This window comes from Gymnogyps californianus, chromosome 13, assembly GCF_018139145.2.
Source record: "Gymnogyps californianus isolate 813 chromosome 13, ASM1813914v2, whole genome shotgun sequence".
Classification (NCBI taxonomy): domain Eukaryota; kingdom Metazoa; phylum Chordata; class Aves; order Accipitriformes; family Cathartidae; genus Gymnogyps; species Gymnogyps californianus.
The window spans coordinates 11,949,986-11,973,950 of NC_059483.1; the positions used below are offsets into that span (position 1 = coordinate 11,949,986).

The 23,965-nt window shown below is 39.1% G+C and overlaps 2 protein-coding genes across 2 annotated transcripts in view; one reads left to right on the top strand and one right to left on the bottom strand.

Annotated features, from left to right (window-relative positions):
- Window positions 1-78: 78 nt before the first annotated feature.
- Window positions 79-10,539, top strand: CHCHD4 (coiled-coil-helix-coiled-coil-helix domain containing 4). The gene is made up of 3 exons (XM_050904663.1): window positions 79-300; window positions 2,423-2,521; window positions 9,383-10,539. Exons 1-3 carry the CDS (start codon window positions 279-281, stop codon window positions 9,676-9,678), a joined length of 417 nt encoding a protein of 138 aa, XP_050760620.1. The 5' UTR covers window positions 79-278; the 3' UTR covers window positions 9,679-10,539.
- A 10,041-nt stretch (window positions 10,540-20,580) lies between these two features.
- Window positions 20,581-23,965, bottom strand: part of LOC127021509 (netrin-4-like) — a 55,408-nt gene continuing 52,023 nt past the window's right edge. The window contains exon 10 of the mRNA XM_050904614.1: window positions 20,581-22,833. Coding sequence (XP_050760571.1) covers window positions 22,697-22,833 — 137 coding nt within the window. The 3' untranslated portion in view covers window positions 20,581-22,696. The remainder of the gene's footprint in view (window positions 22,834-23,965) is intronic.

Below are 23,965 nucleotides of genomic sequence, written 5' to 3' on the forward strand. Positions count from 1 at the left end.
GGGCAGGCTGGGAGATGTAGTCTAGCGGCGAGGCTGGGCCTGACCGAGCCGGCTGCTCCCTCTCCCGCGCTGGCTCTCGGGCCGCGGTCGGCAGGAGGTGCGTCAGCGGCTGCCGGCGGGCAGGGAAGGTGCTTCCGGAGGCGGGAGGTCATAGTGCGGAGCAGCGTGCCGCTGCCCGTTGCCGTGGCGGTGGTAGAGGAGGAGCGGAGGGGGCGCCGGGGCTCCGGAGGGGCCAGTCTGCGCGCGCGCTGCGGGAGAAAGCACCGGACGGCTCCGCCATGTCCTACTGCAGGCAAGAAGGTGCGCCCGGGTGTCCTCCCAATGTCGCGCCGCCGGGACAGGCCGGGCGAGCTCGCCCTGAGGCGGCCGAGAGGGTGGGGGCGACGCGGAGCAGCTGCCCGCTCACCTCAGCCCGCGAAGGGAAGGTGCAGCCTGAGAGGAGAAGAGGCGCGAAAGTCGCCCGCAGGCTGTGCGTGGCGGCGGGGGGAGGGCTGCCTCGCCTCCTTCCTCCGACCTTTTCCTCACGGAAGGCGGGAAGCCGCGGCAGGGCGCTCGGCCGTGAGGCGGGAGAGGGCGCGGAGGGCCTCCGCCGCCCTACGGGCCGGCCTGCGCTGTGGGGGCCGTGCCCGGCTGCGGGCTGGCGGGTCGCCACACCCGCCTGGCTTGCGGCGGCGCCCCGGGGCGAGGCGGTGTGCGGGACGCGCGTCCCGGCAGCAGGTAGTTGTGGGCGTCGTGAGAAAGTGCCGCCCTGCTGCTGGTTGTTGAAACATCCCCGCGAAATGGCCGGAGCTGAGCGTGGGTGCACCTCGGGGCTCTTGCTTTAGCTCGCCAGCTTTGAGTGGCTGAGGCATGCGGGCATGCTCCCTGTCGCGGCGCAGAATGGAACCCTCCCGTAGGGGTTAAATTTCTACCAGCTTAACTTAAGTGGCTAGAGGTGGGGTTTTTTTTACCGTTTTAAGGAAAACGCGTAGATGGCCAGAGTGGATAGAGTGCGAGCTTTATGTTTCTGCATCTGTACAAGGTATTATGTTGTACAGGTTGTGGTATATGAGGCCTGACCACTTCATATCGTGGGGGATATATTTCTCCCCCCTCCCCCCCCCCCCCCCCTTAAGTAATGTGAAGTGACTAAACGTGAAGTTTCGAAAGCCATTCTGTAGTTCTAAATGCCATTTTGAAGTTATAAACTTTGGCACACTGAATGCTGATTATAAACTGTGGTGAGGTAGTCGTAACCTATGGACCTCTTTGCTTTATGTTTTTAATTTATTTATTTTAACAACATTTTGGATCATTGTAAGATCTGTAAGTTGTGTAATGGCATCCTACAAAATTACAGTGACGGGGTTAGAGTTCATATGTTTCTAGTTCCTTTTATATAAGAAACGACTGGACATTCTACGTTGTCAGGTTTGCTGGAGTACAATACAGAGTTGACAGAAAACTGTTTTCCTTTTAAAAAGGGTTTAGATTTATCTATTTCTCAGACATGTTTAAATGCATGTTGGTTACTGAGCAAAGTAAAGGAAGTTACTGAACATCTGCTGCTTGAGGTCACATTGAGGGGCAAGAAGATACTAATTTCTAATATGTCGAGTCACTGTAGTGGCCTTTATGAATTTGGAGAATGAAAGGAAGTTCTTGGGGAACTTACCATTTTTTTTCCACTCAATGAATACTCAGTTATGCGTTCGGAAGAGTTTCAGCTATCTGTTCTTTTCTGCTTGTGTCTGCCTCAGCGTGTTTTTTTATAGTTTTACAGAGTTGTTAGAAAACTCTGCTCAGGTTTCCAGCCAAGCCTCCCCCCACCCCACTACAGAACTTCTTTGTTAAATCAAGAGTGGCACAAGAGGAGGAAGTACGCTGTGTTGTTTTTCTGCCCTTGGTAATGTTCACAGCACCTTTCAATATAGTTGGTTCTACACTGTTAAGGTGGTCTTCAGTATTTAATTCAGATAATTACTGTAAAATATTACACCTTTCTTTAATGAAGAGTACTGTTATTAATAAGTATCCTATTGAACATGTTACTGTAATTTAGTATAGTTTTTCTTTCACTCTTCCTTTTTTTGTCTAACCCCTTCATCTGGGTTAGTCCTGGTAATGAGTAGTTTGAGCTTGTTTTGAAACAGCTTTTTAACTTCACAATTCAATGAACTGTGCTGTGATCTGCAGCCACTACAGTATGTTGCTGTGAAAATTGAAACTTTAGAAGAATAGAATTTCAGTTGTGTATGTGTTCCTCTGAACCAACAACTGTTCTAATTGAAGGTGATTGATAAGAACAACAGAATCCATTCACTATTAGCATTAATGCATGACGTTGAATATCTCATTACCTTGTGGTGTTCAGCAGCTTTGTAAATGACTCCTTCTGTCTCAGCTTTCTCTGAACTTTTGCTTGTTGTCTCCTATATGGTAGGAAAGGACAGAATTATATTTGCGACCAAGGAGGACCATGAGACACCAAGCACTGCTGAGCTGGTTGCAGATGACCCAGATGACCCTTATGAAGAACAAGGTTAGTAGTAAGCAGAATAATGGAAGTAAGGAGTGATACATCACATATATCATAGTCTAACAATCTTAAAAAACAAGAACAACAGAAAACAAATCTTGTATGAAGTAGGAACAAATTATTCATTCATTTTTAAAGTCTGAGGGCAGCTGGTTATTCAGTAGATAAACACCCAAACTCTTAGCAGTTTTAACTTCCAAATTAGGACATCACAAATTACATGCTTTCCTTACAGTGGGGTGTTTTTCTGCACTTTTAATGATCTTTCAAAATGGCCTGTTCAAATACATCAGTTGATGGCTTATAGTTTTGGTTAGTAGCCAGAGATATTCAGAAAACACTTTTCCTTTCTTTTATTAACAAAGTTAGAGCTTAGCCAGTGAAAACTATGGTGGTTTTTTCACTGTTTTAAATGACAAAGTGCAATTTTTAGAGAAGTTGAAGTGAGTTACATACCACTGTCATTGATGTGAGTTGCTCACCTGCCTGTGTGCAGCTGAAATGGCCTCATTTCGTGATCTCTGAATATCTGATTTAATATAAATTGTGTCTGACTAATCCTGTACTATACTAGTAGCAATATAATCAATAACTAGTAGTAATATCTTTCAATGGCATGTGACAGGTAAGTTCAAATTACTCGGTTTTCAACTGTAACCATCTTGCCTTGAAAAGATGTAAGTTAAAGTTTTCAGTGAAGATTACAGTTCTTATATGAAGTAGATCTAACCTGCAAATGGAGATTTAAGAGAGCAGAATATTTCTGAGATCAAGACTTGTAATATTCTGATTGCACAGAGCATGTTTTAGGTTGCTTCTAATGGGTAAATGAAATAATCTTCCTATAATGACGATTAAATAAATTTTGCCCTAGGTTAATACATTGTCATGAACATCTGTGAATTTGGGTTAAACTTTTTTGTAATTGCCTTTATGCTTACAGGTCTTTTAGCCTCTTCACTTTGTGTGAAGTGATCTCATTGCTTTCAACTCAGCTGAGATGGAAGTAAATGCTTTCCCCTTTTTGAAATTTTGTTAGAAAGTAAAAGTTATGCAAGTGGCTTTGTGACCTTCAGAGGGCACTGTTTAAGCACAGTTTAGCAGCTGGAGCACACAGGGTCGCTTTGTTAGCTGCTATGGTATGTAGTTTAGTTTGAACCCTATCTTCCTATGTCATTAAAATAATTTTTTTCGTACATAGATTTGTGTTGAAATGATTTTGCATTTAGCTGCCTATCTTGGCTTCATTACGACTGTATGTAGTCAGTAGATATATCTAAAAGTTTTGCTCGTCAGCAGTGGTGAGTCCCTTCAGTTTTATAATGACCCAAATGAGAACAATGAGAGAATTTCAGTTTCAGAAAGATATTTAAAAACTGCAGTTTAGTATCTGTCGGGAATTCTTCTACCTCATATTTTCAGGTAGATTGTTTCACTGGCTAAGACCCAATACCCAAACTGCCTATTTGGTGGAAACAATCTATGCTTGCAGATTTATCATCATCTTCACCATGGGAATGGTGCTTCAGCCCCTAAAGATTTCAAATAGAGACCCCTACAGGCAATAAAATCTACATGGCACTTATATTTGTTACTGCCTTGACCAGGATGGAAGATGGAACCTACAAATGATTCACGTAAAGTAGTTCATCCTTAGGTGGAAAACAGTGTCTGAGGAGAGCTCATTTTTAAGAGTATTTGCTCCTGTCAGTATGCTATGTGGAAGTGAAACAAAATCAGAGTTTTTAACTCCTGTCTCAGGCAAATTTAAAATCCATTATTGGTCTGTTAAGTGAAGAGTTAACAGCCTCTGATGATCAGACGGCGGAATTAAGTTCCCTATTCCTTTTCTGTGGCCTGTGGCTTTCTGTTTCCTCTGAAAAACTGGAAACTGTTTGCAAAATAAAGCAAAGAAAGATAGTTTTTCTAGATATCACATCTGGAGAACATAAAAACCCTTAGAGATTATATCATTCACTGAACTGTTAAGTCACCTTGTGTGGTGTACAGCTAAACAAAGTGGCTTGCTGTTTAGCTAAGTAAATTTGTGTATGCAATCTGTATTGATGTTACCTGTGGTTGTTTAAAGTTCACTATCTTCCCCCTTATAATCATTCATGGTCTTTGGTGATAATTAAATATTCTGTTAGTAAAAGGTGTCTATGTAGCAACAACATGTGGATGCATATTGGTCCTATAACTAAGCATGTATTTTTGACACCGGCTTTTAAAAAGAAGGGGAAGGGTGCCTGTCTCAGATCTAGCATAATAGAGAGAGATACTACAAAGGCTTGCAATGTGAACATAGAAAACAATTCTCTTGGTACCTCTAAAGAGGGATTCTCTTCCTTCTGTCTCATGCCCTGCACCTCCGCCCCAAATTATTCTTTTTCTGGTTGTACATATACCACAAGTATATAGTCTTGTGCCATATATTTGGGTAATAAACTAGCCAAAATTAAAAGAGCCACTTCTTCCTTGTGTAAATGCCATATTCATTGATTCCTCTTATGTGTATTTTGCTGGATATGGAAAGGCCATGGTGAGGAGGGGAGGTAGTAGGGTTTTTTCTTAGCAATCCTGTATTTACAGCATGTTAGGTCACTTGCTTCCTGAACTATAGAGCAGGGAAGAAAACAGAGAAAGCCAGAAGCTAGTTATGTCAGGGACACCTTACAGTGAAAATGTGTGTCTGTGTGATTCAAAATGAGAAACTCTGTAAACTCTGTTTAAATACTGTTAATAAGTTTTGGTTGGGGTTTTTTGGTGGTGTTTTTTTGTTTGGGTCCCCCCCCCCTTCTTAGCATGTGGTAAGTTACTGCCATGTTTTAAGGGTTCTCTGAAAACTTCTCACTTGAACAATCTCGGGCTACAGTGCCTCAGACCAAAACAGTGAAACAATTGACATATCACAGAATGTAGCTGCATCTAATGGGAGTGAGATTTGTGGGCAGGAAAGACATATGGGCAAAATGTTTTGGAATATGTTGAAGTGTAGAAGCTCTGTCTCGTGTGGTTTTTATTTAAAAGAAAATTGGAGAGGACTTTGCTGTATATAAAGCAACATGCAGGCTTTTCTAATTTAGCTTCTACTTTGAATAGAAGACTAGGTTTCCAATGTTCAACTTCTGTGGCATAATTAACTGTAATGACTCTTTTCATCTTTTCTGCTGTGCTATACACAGAACAGTCATATCTGGGAAAGAATAGATTTATTATACCATAATCTGCATTGTTTTCTAATACAGCTGAAACTGTTGTTTGAGGTTTTGTTTTTTTGTAGGGGCCTTTTTCATACTTAAGATAAACATGTAGTTTGGTATTTTTGGATAGTTGTTGTGTTGCTTCAGGCATTAACAGATATTAGTCTTTGAGCAGTCTACTTTAGTCAGTAGATCACTCAGGAAAACTTGTGCTCTGTTTCCCTTGGAAGAAAATAAAGTTGTATAGTATTCTTTTTTATTTCTATCAGTTGTGAGATTTATTTATTTATTTTGTTCTATCAGTTATGAGATTTTGATAGGCAAAATGTTAATGCCTCACTTTAAGCCAAAAACATTGAAAGAAATGAAGCCATGTGAAACGGGAAGGCAGACAAACCAGGGTAGGTTCCAAGTTAGCGTTTCATATTGCAGCATATCTCAAAGTTCACTGTAAGTGCATTTTAACAGCTCTGGCTGATGGAAACAAATTAAGAACTCATTTGCAGCAGTTTTGAAATAGTATTCTCACTGTAAAGCTTGTTTCTGGTCTTATGTGTTGCAGATGGAAGAATTTAAATGTGAAAGATCTCTAGTTTTCATCGAGAGCTTTGCTCCCATCAGTTAGAATAATTTCTTATTTTATTAGGCTTATATGAAGAAGGCACTGGTGAGTTTTATGCTTGAAAAGTAATTTTTATTAGCATTACAGCTGTGATAGGAGAGTTGGCTAAAAGTGCTTATGAAATTGCACCTCAAACACAGGTTGTTGCTGTCCTCTCCCTTCTCTGTTTTTCCAGACTTGTTCCTGTCATCTTATTTGAGAGGCAGTTTTGAAATGGTTTCCACAGAGGACTGATGAAGCAAAAACCCTAATTCTTTTAAGAAAGAACTTTATGAATGATCAGATGTACAGGACTGTTTTTATGATGTCCCTTTCAATCCTGCTTCCTATGTGTCTGTCATCTTACATTGTGAATCATTGGCAGATAAACTTGTTATTGGAATGTTTGTCATATAACAGGGAAGAAACTTTTCTCAGAACAGTGGGACTTCATTACAGCAAGTACAAAGACAAGTGTTGACATAAATGCAGATGGGCCTGCCTTCATCCATGATATTAACAGATCCCATGAGCTAAGAGAGATTAGGTTGTGTGACATCAGCAGTTAATTGCTAACGCAAGCCTTGATCTGCTATGATGTAAACAGGGTTGTTTTTTCTGCAAGCGCAGGCTCAAGTAGATTATGACCTACTGGATCAATGAGGTTCAGGCTGCATTTGAAAGAAATCTTAAATCAATTTTAATTAAAAATAGTAATCCCATCTATTGCAGACTTGCAATTCAGGGAGAGTGATGGATGAAATTTGTTTCTGTTTTAATTGTGTTGTAAGCTAGCTGATACACTTACTCATTGAAGTGTGCATTCTTCTGTAATTATCAGTGAAGAAATGCTTGCCTTATTCATCTGTATTTTTGTTTTGTTTTTTTAAAGCATGACTTCTGTGTATATAACATCCGAAACTGATGCTATTTCAGTGATCAAATAAGTGCAAACCAATGCTCATGTAATATATAAGAATGTATTGTTTATGGGATGACTGTTACATTGTTGTTAAAATTTGCATGCTTACAAGGCAGATCTGATTCTAAAAGGAACAATTTATTTTAAGAGAATTATTTTACAAGTAATTTTATTGCTGTGATGTCTTCAGGAACATTTCAAAACTCTTCATGTATTTTTTCTTTTTGAAGTATTAGGAAAAATGACTGTTTAAAATGACAGGTTGGTGTTAGTGAGGAGGAATACAGGACTTCAAAATCTAGTTTACAAAACAAGCTGTGTTTCTTCTACGCTGTATGATCAACATCTTCCGCTTTGTCATCCTTGGCAATAAGGAATCTGGCACCAGCCATCCATTTCCTTGTCTCAGAAGTTCTGCTTTTCTTCCAGGCAGCTAGAGATGCCATGATGCACTGTACTAGGTATATCTTCTCAGTACAGTGATTATTACAGATACTTTACAAAACTATCTTGCCAAATAAAGCATGATCTATGAAAAATGACAGTATTACTGTAGTTGGCTAAATCATGCTAAGGAGGCTGTTACTTTCTGTAATGAAAAGGAGACTGATCAACACAGAGATTGACTGACTCAGTGTAATTTTCTGCTGAACTGCATTGACTGAGTTAGAGCACATAGTTGATGAATTGCAAATCAGAGTAAAATTTTCCTTTCATTCCTTTTGATGTAGCAATAAATATGATTGAGTTGCTTTTACTCTACTGGTACATAAGATTCATCATATTGTGGCCTAGTGTCCAAGGAGTTGCTAGTGGGAGTGAAACTTACGTCTGGGACTTCACAATCCCACAGGACAAAGACAATAAGTAGGCTTATTGAATTCTGTGGGAGTATTTCAGTTACATCAGGCCCGAAATATAATTTCATGTTCGGATCAGAATTAGTGCAACTTTTATTACCTGACAATGGTATTTTCATACCTGCTTCTAAAGGGAAAGTACTTAAACTTCAGGTTTATGCACATGCTGTTAGCTTCTGCAGAAACTCAACCTGGAGATGAAGTTAGGGAAGTTTACTGGAGAGGAGGAGAGCAAACTGTTAAAGTGGAGAAGAAAACCAGCTTGGATCACAGCACAGTATTTCTCGTTCTTCATGGATGAACATATCTACATGTGTGTTCATGCAAAGCAGAGAAAGGGAATGGAGATGTATTGCTTTAGAGCAATATATTAGAGACTCTAGAAGCCCACACAACCAAGTCTGTTATATTACATTTCTATACCTGACAGTTTGAAAGGTTTTCTAAAACTTACAGAGGAAATGAGTTCTCTGGCTTGCTGCTTGAACTTCATTGTGCAAATCATTTGATATCTCAAAGAACATATGCCCATTTAAATCTTCACCTTGCTATTCCATCACTGAAGTATTTCAGTGATGACTTTAACTGTTCTAGAGCAGAAATTTACAGCTGTTCCAGTTTAGAGTCTAAAATGAGACCTAACTCACTTCCAGTTGTGATCTAAAGCGCAATTTGGTTTCTGGGAACCAGACAGGCTGGCATGCTCTCGCTGTTCCTTGTGTTCTGTGGCATGTGACTTAATCTGTGTCTTGCAAATAAACTGATTTTTGTTTTTGTAATTCTGCTTTTCCAGTTGCAATTTTAAGGGGGAAAGTTGTGCGTTAGTATTCCAGAGTTCATTTAAAACAAGAAGAAAAAGGCATCCATCCAACTTGATTTAAAAGAATTTAGTCTTAATACTGGAATTAAATTCTTATGACTTGTGTGACACAATTTTAAGGCTTGCTTGTTCCCCTGACAGTCTGGCAAGTGGATTGACTTGACTTCAATCTGTTTTGCAGTTTCCTTAGAATATTCTCAGTGGTCTGTAGTCCAGGGCAAAGACTTAATTCAGGCATGGATATAGAACTAATTTCACTTCTGCCCAGTAGAGAATCATACAGATCAGAGATAGAAACAGACTGGCCAGGAAGTGAAAGGTGTTTAGCACAGTTGAAGCTACAGAACTAATATGGCATTGTTAGTACTTCAACTTATACCTGCAACCTAGCAGCTTTAACTGAATGAAATCCATTTTTGAAAGGAGCGCTTAACTTTTCTTCTCTCTTGTTTGTTCAGGATTGATATTGCCCAACGGAGATATCAATTGGAATTGCCCATGTCTGGGTGGAATGGCTAGTGGTCCCTGTGGGGAACAGTTCAAGTCAGCCTTTTCTTGTTTCCACTATAGCACAGAAGAAATAAAGGGATCAGACTGTGTGGACCAATTCCGTGCCATGCAGGAATGCATGCAAAAATACCCAGATCTTTACCCTCAAGAGGATGAAAATGAAGAAAAAGAGAAGTCAAGCAAAGATTTGGAAGCTGCTCCTATGGTGGCTTCTGCTGCCAAAGAGGAGAAGGGATCTAGCTAATGAAGATGCAAGGAGGCTCTTGTCTCCATTTCTCATTTTCAGAGACATGGACTTTTACAGTATGTCTGTCTTCTGAGTTGTCAAGAAATGTTTCACCATTGTTCTATACACTGTATCATAGTAAATAATTTATTGCTGAAGGAGAAATCTCAGTGCTACAGGCTTGCAAATAAATACTGCAAAAAGAACAAGTATGTGTATGTACTGTGTAACCTGCTATCAGACACAGTTAATACTTTAACAACTGGTTTTTACCCTCAAGTTCTCCTTGAATTTTGACTTGAATAATGTCTTTAAACATATAGCTTTCAACTAAAATTCCACTACTACACCAGGTCTGTCTTCATTTCAGTATGTTCTGATCAACAGCTGCTCTTTTTTAATGTATTCTGTTCTATTAATAGAAATTGCATTAAATGATTGTTTTTCCTTAAAGATTTTTTTTTTGCCAGAGTGATACAGGACATTGAAAATGGCCTAAATCTAGAGTTTGTAAAATAATTTCAAATGATCTTTTTAAATTATGGTTGCATTTTACTACCGGCATCAGGTAAGAACTGCCAGAAAAATGTTGAAATGCATATCTTTGATTTCATTTACTTATTGTGATGGCTTTTGCATATTTAAAAATGGTGTGTTGTGCAACCACTGATAAAGATGAATGGAAAGAATGTTGGTCACTGGCTTTATTTTTGCTCTGAAACCACATTTTTTGGGTTCCTTTAGTTAGTACCTGCTCCTTCAGTGTATAGACAGGCTCTTGTAAAATACTTTGAGAATACAAGGAAAATGTTACCTGGTATAATGATGGCAAAACAGATACTGTGACGTAAGTGCATATTAAAAAGCAAATACTTTTTACCTTCGTTGAAAGCTCCTGTGTCTCTGTGGTATGGTTTTTCGTTAACACTGCTTGAATCTGAGAACTCTTCTGCGTTGTAAGCAGACTTTGAATCAATTTGTTGGTTGTGAAGATCAGTTGCTACAGCTTGTCAGATTTTTATTCTTGTCCCATTCATTCCTCCCCAGCCCAGGCAGGAAGGCATAAAAAATGTAAAGCATTTTCAGTAGCTATAGTAGACTGGATCATGAACCAGCACAACAGAGGACCTGAACACCTATTAAAATATTTGAAAATTACTTTAGAGGTGCAAATAATTTAATAAATTCACTATAGTTTAATACCTGTGGATAAGGGAATGCTACATTGTTTTTTTTCCTAGCAAAATGTAGGCTGTGAGAATTGTATTAGAAAACAAATAGTACCTGTGGCTTTAGTAACTGTTCCTTGCAGGGTTGGTTGTTGGTTTTTGTTTTTCTTTTTTTTTTTTTTTCTCTCCTTATGTGTTGGTTAACTTAACCAAAGCATAAAAAGTTGTAGTGGCAATAATGCAGCCCAGTAAGTCTAGTGATGTTTAAACACTTGCCTGTCTCTGTGGGCAGCAGTCTTGAGCCCTCAGCAACATTGTTTCCATGTAATGTCTTGGTATCTTGTTGTTTGCATAAGTTATTTCAGTGTTAGTGATGATGCTTCTGAATGTTTGAGGGGAATTTCTGTTAAATTTTACAGTGTGTTTGAGCTGTTTATATTTCAGTACAACTGTTGGATCCTCAAAAAAATTGTAGGCAATAAAGTGGCAGACAACTGCTCAGTTCTGAGGGCATGGATAGCAGGTACTCTCAGCATCTCTTTTAAAAGAAGCAAAGTGTGACAGAGCTTCTCAGTGTGACTCTTTCAGGCGTAGGAAGACAAATGCCAAGTTAACTTGAGTAAATGGGCACAAAAGCAGCAGTGATAAACCTTGGCACATAGGCAATTGGACCATGAAAATGAAATCTTAGGCAATCAGATAAACACTGGGCACCAAATAAAAAAAAAAAAAAATCACATGCACCCAAGCTTTTGGTTGTTCAAATGGAAATCCAATGCGTTACTTGTGAAGAAGCAAGAGCTGTTTGTGAAGGGGTGCTCTGTTCTAAGAATGGCTTGCCTCCTATTTTTTCTGCTGTGCTTTTCTTTCCCACGTTGCCTCAATGCTCTACAGGTTTTGGATTTATCCTCTGTAACAGTATTTATAGCATCTGTGCACAAAACAAAATGCAAGAATCCTGGTCTCACAGTAGCTAGGGACCTGAACCTAATACTGACAGAGGGAACTTGCAGCATATAATCTAACATATTTGAAGGCGTGTTTAGGATGGAGTTGCTTCTTTCTGATTCTGCTGTGGCTTGGTAACCTGTTGTACTAGATCCAGTACAAGTATGGAATATGTGTAAGGGCCTTACGTCAGAAACTGTGAAAAATGCTGTGTAATGTGTTTGAGGTGTTTTGAGAAAGGAAGTCATAGCTCTAATCCTAAAGAGGTCTTTGTAGAAATTATCACTTTCTTTTCCTCCTATCCTTGTCAAATTAGAAACTAGCGTAACTGTCATCACTTCACTGCATTTGCATTCTGGATAATCCCTTAAAAGTGGAAGTGATGTAACTTGGGCTAAAAAAAAAAAAAAAGTTGTTCATTCTCCTCACCTCTTTTTTTTTTTTTTCTCTCTCCTCTCCCTGCCCCTTGCTTCTGCTCCTGCTGTGAGTGCCAGCCTGATCTATTTTTGACTTTTTTTTCTTTTTTTTTACCATTAAAAACTTAAAAGAGTAATAAAGTTTTGCTTGACAAGGAATTAGGGCTATATGTTGAGACACAGGGTCCAGACCCTCCTGTTTTCTGATTTAGTTCTTAAGAGTACATTTTCTGCCATGGAATTTGTGTTTTGCTGTGTTAAGAGAAGTAAAATGCAGTCAGACTTCCTTCTGGATTTTAAGTTCGTGACAACCATGTAGTAGTATAGCTTGCACTTCAGTGAAAGATTAGGAATTAGAAGGTAGATCAACAGTAAATACATATTGCCACTTCCTTGGACCCATGAAAGTAAAGAAGGAGGGGCTATTCAGTGTGGACGCTGCAGCTGATTTTGATGATGCAATTTTAGGGTCAAGTTGTCTTTCTTGACCATTATATATCCCTTGAAAGTATTACAGAATTTACATAGAAATTTCTTTTCCAACTCTAGTAGTAGACTTATTTTTAGCTCCAGATGAACGGGGAAAAAATAAATTGTCTGGAATTTCTTTTTTTGCTATGTAAACTAATGCAGTTGTCTGTGTATAGATAATGTAACTCCTTGTTTCTATTATGTTTCCCAGCATTGCTTTGTTTACATTATTTTCTTCTTACAGTTGCATGCTCCCATTTTAAATCTAAAATCAATCAGTACTTATTTTAGTGTGTAATAAAGATGGTAAAATGATCCCTGGTGATATGTGGCAAGCTTGTGAAATAAGCAGATGATAAGAAGTTGCATTTTTATTGTCTGGATACAAAACTTAGAGCTGCTGTCGTGGTTTAACCCAGCCGGCAGCTAAGCACCACGCAGCCGCTTGCTCACTGCCCCCCACCCCTGGATGGGGAGAGAATCAGGAAAAAAACTCGTGAGTTGAGATAAAGACAGCTTAATAGGACAGAAAGGAATGAAAAACAATGATAATGATAATAATAATAATATGACAATAGCAATACTAAAAGAATTAAACTATACAAAGTAAGTGGTGCACAATGCAATTGCTCACCACTCGTTGACCGATGCCCAGTTAGTTCCCGAGCCGCGATCCCCCCTCCCAGTTAACTCCCCCCAGTTTATATACTGGGCATGATGTCATATGGTATGGAATAGCTCTTTGGCCAATTTGGGTCAGCTGTCCTGATGGTGTCCCCTCCCAGCTTCTTGTGCCCTCCAGCCTTCTTGCTGCCTGGGCACGAGAAGCTGAAAAATCCTTGACTTAGTATAAACACTACTTAGCAACAACTAAAAACATCGGTGTGTTATCAACATTCTTTTCCTACTAAATCCAAAACACAGCACTATACCAGCTACTAGGAAAAAAATTAACTCTGTCCTAGCCGAAACCAGGACAGCTGCATATTGCTGTCTTGTTCTAATGTGTTTCTTATTTTCTGCATAAATAATGTCTTGGGTCTCTATCTGCCATCAGTGAGCTACTGATTCTTGGGGGAGGGATTAGTAGTAATGGCTCAAAGCCATTTGAATCTTGCTTGGAGTCATTTTGTAATGATTTTATGCATGGTGTATCTGGTGCTTTTGTATGGCAAGTCAAAAGTAGTCATTGGTGAGGACAAGGAAAGCTTTAATTATGAAATAATTGCTCTTTATTTAATTCTATGCCTTTTAGTTGATCTCTGTCCCATAAAAACTGACGTGCTGAGTGTGATTAAATATTTATTAGAGTTTAGCTAAAAGGAACTGTTAACAAGGCATGAAGCACTTCTACATGTAATAGAATATGTTTTTAATACAAATTACTTAGCCTGAACAGTTACGGGCAGATGTAATACCAGTTGGTTGGTATCCATTTAGTTTTTAGAATAAAAAGTGGTGGTTTTAATTGTATTCGTCCTACAGACTTTTATCATTGCTCCTAAAATACTGCCTTGTACAATATTACTATGTAATACTTCAATTTTCCAGTTTTAATCATTCTTCTTCAGTTGTTGCACACCCTTGTAATCTGGAGTTAATGCAGTGGTGAAACAAGCCATAGTTTTGAAGGCTGGGTAGGACTGTGTCGTGGTTTAGCCCCAGCCAGCAGCTAAGCACCGTGCAGCTGCTCACTCCTCCCCTCTCCCAGTGGGATGGGGAGGAGGATCGGGGAAAAAGGTAAAACTTGTGGGCTGAGATAAGAACAGTTTAATAACTAAAGTAAAATAAAATATAATACTAACTAAGAATAATAATAATAATATAATAATCATTGTAATGAAAAGGAATAACAAAAAAAAAGAAATAAAACCCAAGACAAGACAGGTGATGCACAATGCAATTGCTCACCACCTGCTGACTGATGCCTGAGCAGCGATCCGCCCCTCTGGGCCAACTCCCCCCTGTTTATATACTGGGCATGACGTTCCGTGGTATGGAATATCCCTTTGGCTAGTTCAGGTCAGCTGTCCTGGCTGTGCTCTCTCCCAGGTTCTTGTATACCTGCTTGCTGGCAGAGCATGGGAAACTGAAAAGCCTTAACTTAAGCACTACTTTAGCAACAACTAAAACAGTGTGTTATCAACATTATTCTCACACTAAATCCAAAACACAGCACTGTACCAGCTACTAAGAAGAAAATTAATTCTATCCCAGCCAAAACTAAGACAGACTGTTATCAACTGGCTGGAACCCCTGCATGTTGTAGGCCACAAATTCATGCATAACTTGTGATAATGTGCTTGTTAGGATGGGGTTGTTCCTGCAGTCAACTTAAACTTGAATCAGTAGAGCATGTGTCACATCTCCTGATGCGGCTAAAGATTGCCTATAAAACTTGTCTCTTATAGGTGATTGTTTTAACATAAAACATATTCTAAAATATAGTTAACTACTGAAAAGTGGTTAAGATTAGATAAAATTGCATTTTTAGAATGTGTTTAAAAGTTATTCATTAATTTTTTTCTGCTTTTCTCTGCATTACAGCCTACCTGCATTTCAAAGACCTAACTTTAACTTGTGTTTAGTAACTTTCCTAGAGGTATGACCTTGCTTCAGGTGCGAAAATGACCTTTTTTTTTTCCCTTCTTCCCTGCAACAGGAATGATGTATGCAATGGTGTCTAGAGGGAGATGTTTATCTTGCAGTTTATTCTAAGGATCATTAGATCTGGGGATTTGGCAGGGCTGTGTTGGAAACAAGATCTATATCCTATGCAGTTCTTACTGAGAATGTCCTTGTTAAACCTTACAGCGATGTCTCCTGTTCATCTAAGGCACTTATCTGATCACACGTCAATGAATCTCTTTGAGGAAAGTTGTTACCTAAATAGGTAGAACCTACTTTCTTATTCCTAGAGAAGAAAAAAAAGATATTATATGCTTCTTAGACTCTTGTTTTACTTCTAATGAAAATTCTAGCAGTGTTAGTGTGGGACAGTGTAGAGAAGCTACCAGCAGTTTGTCATTTATTCTTAATCAGCTCTATTCATTGGACATGACTTCATTTTGTTGAACAGCACCAGCCTGTCTGCAGTTGTTTTTCAACTGCTTTTAACCCCTCTGGAGCTGATGTTTTCTTAGTGATACTGACAACTTGAGAGAAGACCCACCCAATAGAGGAAGAGTGGAAAGTGCAGCAATGATTATAACACCAATGTTGTAATTCTTTCCCACTAATGCAAGTTAGTACCTAATATGGTTCATGGATCAGTGTGAAGTTATTTAAAATGTCAAACGAGGTAATTTGGTGGTGAATTCATAGCTAGAGCATGAGGTTCTCAAGGCCTGAAACAGTAAGATGTTAGGCCTTTTTGTTTTAATGTTCTTCACTGTAGGCTAGTTCTGACTGCATAGAGTAAGATGACTAGAATTCTAGTTCAACACTTACAGATCTGTAGCTGAGCATGGAAGCAGCAGCAGCTTATCTCTCTCTCTCAAATATTGATGTATCTTGATACTATGAAGGCCAAGAAATAGGTCAAAGACTGCTAAAATACTGAAATATTAGTAAATGTAATACATAACTCTTTCTACTAAGACATCCTGAGTAGTTCAGACTGCTGCTATTAACATGTTGATAGCATTAGTAAAAGCTTGCAATCGGTTTTGCACCCATCACTGTCAGAAGCACAAGGGTTTATGATTAGAGTACCCTGTGCACTCATCCAGTGGTTCAAGCTGGAACAGCCTTTTCATGCATTTAGATCCACTGAAAGTAGCCCTGTACAACACACTGAAATGCTTGGAATATTGCTTAATTTTCTGCCATTTGCTAATTTAATTGAAGTCACTCCAAATCCTTGGAATGTTCCTTAATTATCTGCCATTTGCAAATTTAATTGAAATTATTAAATATTTTGTCCTGCTTGTGGAGAGTGCAGTGTTTGCTGCTTGATATACTGTCCTGGTTTTGGCCAAAGGAATATTCCATACCATATGATGTCATGTCCAGTATATAAACTGGGGGGAGTTGGCCAGAAGGGGCGGATCACTGTTTGGGGATTGGCTGTTGTTTTTCTGGTTGGGTTTTTTGTTTTGGTTTGGTTTTTTACAAATAGCTTATTACAAATTGGTATTGATATATCTGTGAGCAGACAGCTGATGAAGGCCCTGTTATAGCCAAAACAAAGAGCACAGGAAGATTTGTAGTGATTGCACATTGCAGATTAACCCACATGCCGCAACAATGATGTGAAGGGTAAGTGGACATAGGATTTGTTGTACCGGATCTGATGACAGGTCCAGTTGATTTATTTGTTTCTGAATGTGACAAGTTCCTTATGCCTCCTAAGAAGGTGAAAGCATCCCCTCATAATGCACTCATTCCCTTCATAGGGTGCTGTATGAAAGAGGGGAGTTTGATGTCTACATCTGTGGTTTCTGACCTTTTTCTTACTGTTACGAGAGTGTTGCTGCCTCCACCCTATTCCGTTTGCTTTCTATTTTGTCCCCTTCTTGTATGCCCCCAAATACTAGTATTGCTTCCTTTTCCTCTACAGCCAGTCACATTTCTCCTTACAGGTATTGGCTCTGTTCCCTTACCTGGCCGAAGGGGCCATCTCTTCTTTCTCCTTGCAACATAAAGAACCTAAACTAATGAACTAGGTTGGATCCAGCTGATTTTCTTCCAATCTGGCCCTGCATGGAACGAGCAAAGGTTGGCAGAATTTGATAGTTGGATGCCATGCTTGTTAGCGTTTCCCATGCTGTGTGTGAAGCTGCTAATTTAGAATTAGTCCAGTTGATAACCATTATGTTTTTATATTGAGAGTGTGTACAGATGTTATTAATGGGTGTTACCTGCACAGTTAACGATTGAAATATTCTCAATGCGTGTGATTTTTCTCATGAAGGGCATGTTACAAATGAATCGGAGTTAATATTTTCAGAGCTAGACTCACTATTTTTCAAATGGAGAAGAGCCAAGGGCCTGAGAACTTGTACTGTCCCATTGTCCCATGTTGGCCTGTGTTACTTGTCATGCAAGCACTACACCTGACATAAAGCTACTATCTAGTACCAATATACAAGGACAGTCTCCTGGATCAAAATTCACTTTTGAGACTCAGACCTGTGCATTTGAAAGTGGTACATCATAATGTTTCTCATCACTAAGCTGCAAGACAAAAGAATGATGGCAATCTTTATCGTGTCATTAATGTGTGAAGAATGAAGACTGGGTCTTAGAGGTACAGTTTTCTCAACAGAAATATACAGGTAAGGTAAGAACTTGTACAGGACCCCGAAGAGTAAGTGCAACTATAATGTAGAGTTGCAAGGGTAAGTCTCTGTAATACGCTGGCTTGATTTTAAGTATGGAGACTGACACGAGCAGACTTCTATCTACCTAAGTTCTGAGCACTTATAGGTAGGGCATCTTCTACCTACCTGTCATGCATTCCTATTATCATGCCTTGCATCCCACAAATCAACTCTGTGTAAAGGAGCAGTTTTAGGACCTGTTAAGTATTTTTTTTAGACCGCATTAGATCTCCAACCAGTAAAACTTCATGTGTATATTTTTTATGGGAATTAAGCACCTGCAAGTACCTATATGTAAGATTTTGCAGGATTGGGTTTTGATCAGTTATTGAATTAACATGCCATTTACATAGATTTACTGTACCTGTTTTGTGTTTCTAATCTGTACATGTTCTCATACCAAATGTACTTTTTTTGGAAGTTGCTCAGTCGGAAAATAACAAGTATCTTGGTTGCCTTATTAGCTAAATGCTTTTCTCCATTTGCCTGGCTCTGTGCTAACACTATCGAAGCAAGAACCTGATGTTTGGAATGTTTGTGGTTTATTAACTTAAAAAGAATTAATGTGCATGTGGTTTGAGGATTGCATGGTTTAAAATTTTAAAAATAGATCCCAAACCTCACAGCAATATAAGTGTCTGAGTATTTTTAATTGAAGTTTTAAGTACAAAAAAAAAGGTGCTACAACACATAACAAATAACACACTAACTTTTCCAGGTCTGGAGGACTTGAGGGAGCACATCATGTGAATTATATCAATTCAGAGAAAGCTTACATCAAGCAGCATGGAAAAATTATGAGACATGGTAAATGCTACAGAGAAAACTTATTCTTTATAGCAGTGAGCCACTCTCAGAAGAGCAGTGCACAAAGGTTGTACCTAGGTACATTTTCCTTCTTAGCTGCTTGCCAAGAGCAGAAGCTGGAGAAGCATTAGCAGCAATATGTAGGTACACTGGAGTTAGAGCTCAGCACTCACAATGGCCATTTAATGAACTACTTTGAAGCTTTAAGGGTCCACATTGCCAGAATGATCATATATTCATGGATACACGTGCTGCACAGCTGTTACAGAGAGCTACTGGGACCTCCGGCAATCCTGAGTTTGCTGCGATCTTTGAAAAGTTACATGTGCTTCTGCTTCAAACTATCACCTGCCCTATTATAAATTTTCTACAGCTTTCCAGACTTCTTTTCTTGTGGGTAAATGCTTTTATTTCATCCTTATGCAGGATTTCCAAGAGATACATCATTGCTACTGTTTGGTATGTGGTTGCTACTGCTTGTGAGACACCTTGTCTGTTTGCATTCTGTAGGGTTGTTCATGTGGCCATTTTAAAGACAGGTCCCATTTTAGACGTACTAAAAGAAGCTGTCCAGCCACTTCTGTATTGGGCAAATGCATCCTTTTTCCCATGTTAGTATTCTTTGTATTACTGTGACACCTAAGACACCCAGTCGCAGAGGATCACAAGGTATGTGATACTGTACACAGCCCTACAAAATTCTTTTTTGGTACAGGAATACCATACCTTCTGTGGTAGTTCTTTTAATTTACTGTGTATGACCTTGTTTGCTTATTCTGAGGAGTATGTAACAGCTTCGTCTAGGAAGACAGTTGGCATCTTGCACTGTCTCATGCTCATCTTCATTTCAGGTACCAGTACACAAGAAAATAACTTTTTTTCCTTTCCAAAGTCTCACGGTGATCAATTTAAACTTTCTCATCTCTTCTTTAATCAATAGCTGTTCTAACTTGATCTATGCAGTTCATTTCTGTTTAGATACTTATGTTCAGACAGGCTACCCGGGTTGTAGCACTGCAGAACAAAGAGATTGCATGTGGTAGCTCTATATGAGTTGCAACTTTATTCTTTCATTTTTCTTCTCTGTGAACTCAGATACCTGATAGCAGAAGTAGTGATACCAATAAAAAGTCAACCTGCAGTGTTGACTCACCCTAATGTGCTTTCATTTTTCAGTTTCAAATTAAATTCCATGCTTATGGGATACCTGCTACTCTGTAGAGCAAAACCATTAAACGCAAGCTAGTAGTTGGAACAAATTGTGCAATGTTTCTAACTAATGGAAGGAATGAAGTAGACTTAGCTATACAGGTACCAGCAAGTAAATTAGAGATTCAAAAAGAATGGGAAATTAGAAGGAAGAGAAGAAATTAGCTGAATATTTTTGGGTTCCCCCACTCCACTTGGCTTTACACTTTTCTTTAAAGTGTGTGTGTGTGTATCACCTATTTTTGAGATATTTGAAATGTGTGATATATTGATGACTATCTTGTTTGCATACAACAGTGTTTGCATTTGGTAGTCATTAGTAGACCCCAAGAGAACACACCAGGGTATCAATATTCTTGTTCCAACTAGTATTTCTAATAGCAGTAGCTAGAAATGCTTGTAAATGACCATGTTAAAAAATAACTTTCATCCACAGAAAGGAACTATGCAGATGTTTACCCTCCTCACAAAATCACCAATCTGGCACAAAAAGTGGAATATGGGCATTTGCTTTAATATGGTACTGACTACGAACCAAAATGGAATATGATAATCATTAAATAAGATCCCCTGCAGGTAAAATGGCCTCTGTTGAAAAGCATGTTCCTGAGCTTAGTTCTAAACCTACACTTGATTTTAATTTATTCTGAAAGGCCCTTTGAGAACAGACTGTAAATTCATCTACACATCTTTATTTTTATTGATATTTTGAAGGAGAACTAGTCAATCTTTTTGTTGTGAGGCGATTTCTGGAGACAGTAAAGAAAGTAGTTGCTATGCTCTTAATTTCTGTAAGCTGACATTTCAAATTAAGCCAAATTCCTTGGTTAAAAAGTGTTTTATTGCATTAATTAAATAGCTTGTTGGAGATGCCACATTGTTGGAGACCACTTTAGGTAACAACAAATAAATAATGAAGTGAAAGAGGGAAAGCAGTGGCAATGGAGGAGGGGAGACTTCCTGAAAAGGAGGGAGGAAGAAACACTGTTGGGAAAAAAGTAGGGCTTTTATTTTGTAAATATCTGCCTGTCATCCGTTTCCAAGTGAGCTGAGGATTTTTCTGCTGTTGAACTAATATGAAGTTAAAAGGAAAACAGCAACAAATGGAATGAAAGAAGCTGGTTTTTCAGGTTCCCAGTGATAAAGAGGAGAAACTGATGGCCTCAGTTGTAGAGTGGGACTTCCATCATTCTGCTTTAGTATTAGGTTTTTCTAGATACTCCATGTGCCAGTCAGACAGTGCTAGATGAAGATATCTCCTCTTTCCTGAGAGCATTAAAAAATTATAGACATGGAATAGAAATACACAGAAGTAGCGTGTGTGCATGCTTTTTCTCTGTAACCCCCTGAAAGAATAGACTGACTCCTCATAATTTCTACTTTACTTGAAGATGGAATGTGGTCCAACCAGCTTCATTTGATTGTGAGTCCTTAAACAGGGGATGCAGGTCTTAAACTACAATTTCCTCAAAATACTGTGTTAAGGAATGATTTAAGCATCTACCTTTTCATTACTATAGGGTAGGGTAAAATTGATTTAGAAAGAATGCTTTTGCAGAACAGAACTACTTTTACCTAGAGTGCAGATATTACCACTCCTATACTTCTGTGGAGGGAAAAATAATCCTCAGGCACAATGGGAAGGAAGCCTAGCTTCAGTATCTTAACCTGAAGTGTGACCAAGAGAAATAAAGCAGAATGAAAGCGCTAAGTGCAATCAAATGCCAGTGGTCTTGAGCACAGTTTGAATAGCCAGGCTGCTCTCACAGGAGCTATAGCTACCTCATTTAATACACAGTCCAGCCAATCCGTTTACCTCCTGCTTCTGCCTTGTAGCTTTTGTAGTGTTACAGTCTCAATGTTAGAGCAGCTGCTAGTTCCTCACGTGTTTTGGCTCTTTACTAGCATTAAGGCTTTTTAGTGGTAATCACTGTGAAACCTTTGTGGTGTTACAGACTAAAGTACTACAGCAAAGAGCAAAATGACCTTAGAGAGCAAGGGTTAGATTTGGAATCAAGTTTGAGCCAAGGCGGTTTCTGCAGCAGACCTCAGCGCTAAGCATTGATGATAGCAATGTACATCTACGAAGGAACTTGTCCCAAGATAAGTGACATGTTAGTTTGTTTCTGTTCAGCAATGGGATAATATTGTCTTCTAGAAAGCAACCCATTATATTGGCATAATTGCAGTCTGATGTTAAATCAATCTGAGCTCTTTTAAATAAGTATTATTTGACATGCTTGTTTAGTATTATGCCACTTGTAAAGCTGAAAGAAATTGCTGCCTGTTAGTGGTCACTTATAAAGAAAACTACACCCAAGTAATGAATGCATTATATAAGCAGCTTATACATATTAATATCAGGCTCTGACCTGAAGTATGGAAACACTAATCCATATATTTAGTTTTGCCTTGTAAAATGATTCTCTGGGTGTGTGGAATCAGGCTCAAGTTAAGAACTGACTTGTAACCTATGTATGATGCACTAGTTAATTTTGTATGATAAGGCTGTGCATTTTTTGAAAAAAGCAGTCAGTTTCCTGTCTAAGCACGTGAAAGGAGAAAGGATGGTAAGTCTGCTTTCATCACTTCAGCTAGGAGCATGTTGAATGGAAACGCATGAACTAACTACACCTTTCACTGCAGTGTTACTAAAAGTCAAAGTTCAGCACTGCAACTTCTGAAGCAGAAATTATTTGCACCCAGTTCGAAGAATATCTGATACTTGTTTTCCCAAATATGCTTTCCAGGGTTTCACCAGGCTGTTCATGTTCACAAGGAGTTTGTTGGTCCTAGAGTCCTCCTGGCCTGCTATAAGATAGTCAGTACCTAGTTAAAAAAAAAAAAAAGGGAAAAACTTCAGTCAATAAATAGAAGAAAACAGAACTAAATGCAGAATTTCTCTATTTCATGTGGATCTTAGCATCTTAGCTAGCTTCATCCAGTTTATCCGTGTGCTGTCTTGTGTGTATACATACTTTCACATGCATATTGTCAGTGCTGACTCCTGGGCACACAGGTTCAGTGTTGTCATATGATTATGCTCAGAAATTACAACTACAAATTGATTTAGTTCCAGTGGCCTTACCACTTACAAATTCAACACCTCCATGTGCAGATGACCAGGTTTGAGTCTGATCTGTCTGACTTTTGTTTTAAGCCATTGTAACTCCATGTACTTCAGTAGCATTACTCCTGGCCTGTATAGGTATGATGAGTAGCAGAATTTGATCTGAACAGATGTGGAAGCTGGTATTATATATGAAAATAGTAAGCCAGACTTCCTAGATTATAACATTAAGATGTAGGTAGCAGGGCCTCAAAAAAGAGGTCTGTGAACAAAAAAGTGGGTAACTACACATGGAGACAAGAAACAAGTACTACTAAAAAAATCACGCCATTGCCTTCGTAGATGTATAAGCACTCTTTGTGTTGCATTAACTGTAGGAAGTAAAATTGCCTCATTGATCAGAATTTAGAGAAAGTGAGGCACCCATGGCAAGTTATGTGTGAGGTTCTGCACACAGGTCTGCAGGGATCTGGTGGCTGCTACTTACACCTTTGTCCCCTCCTGCCACTACTGCCCTCATTCTTGAAAGTCGTGTGCTGGGAAGCAACTGCTAATTCTTGGATAGAAAGGAGGGTAAAGGTGGGTGTAAAAGCCCCAAGAAGAGAGAAAAAGTAAAGTTTCTACCATGAGTCAGGGCATACCGTGATCTTGGGGCAGGGGTTCAGTCAAGCAATATGTTGAAATCTGCAGAACTGCAGTCAGTGATTGGGACCTGTCCATAGCTTTAATTTATATCAAGAGGCAATGGCATAACATCTGTATCTCGAGCACCTAAATTTCTGAGTCATATGTCTTCAGCCCTATGTTTCTAAAGAGGTGCAAAGTAGAGCTAGAGAGGTACAAAGGAGAAAAATGTCCTGTGATATTTTCCCTCTTCAAATCTGTGTAGGA

Coding starts and splice junctions, on each gene's coding strand:
- CHCHD4 (XM_050904663.1), top strand. CDS start 279: ATGTCCTACTGCAGGCAAGAAG. Junction 301..2,422: donor GTCCTACTGCAGGCAAGAAG/GTGCGCCCGGGT, acceptor CCTATATGGTAG/GAAAGGACAGAATTATATTT. Junction 2,522..9,382: donor TGACCCTTATGAAGAACAAG/GTTAGTAGTAAG, acceptor TTGTTTGTTCAG/GATTGATATTGCCCAACGGA.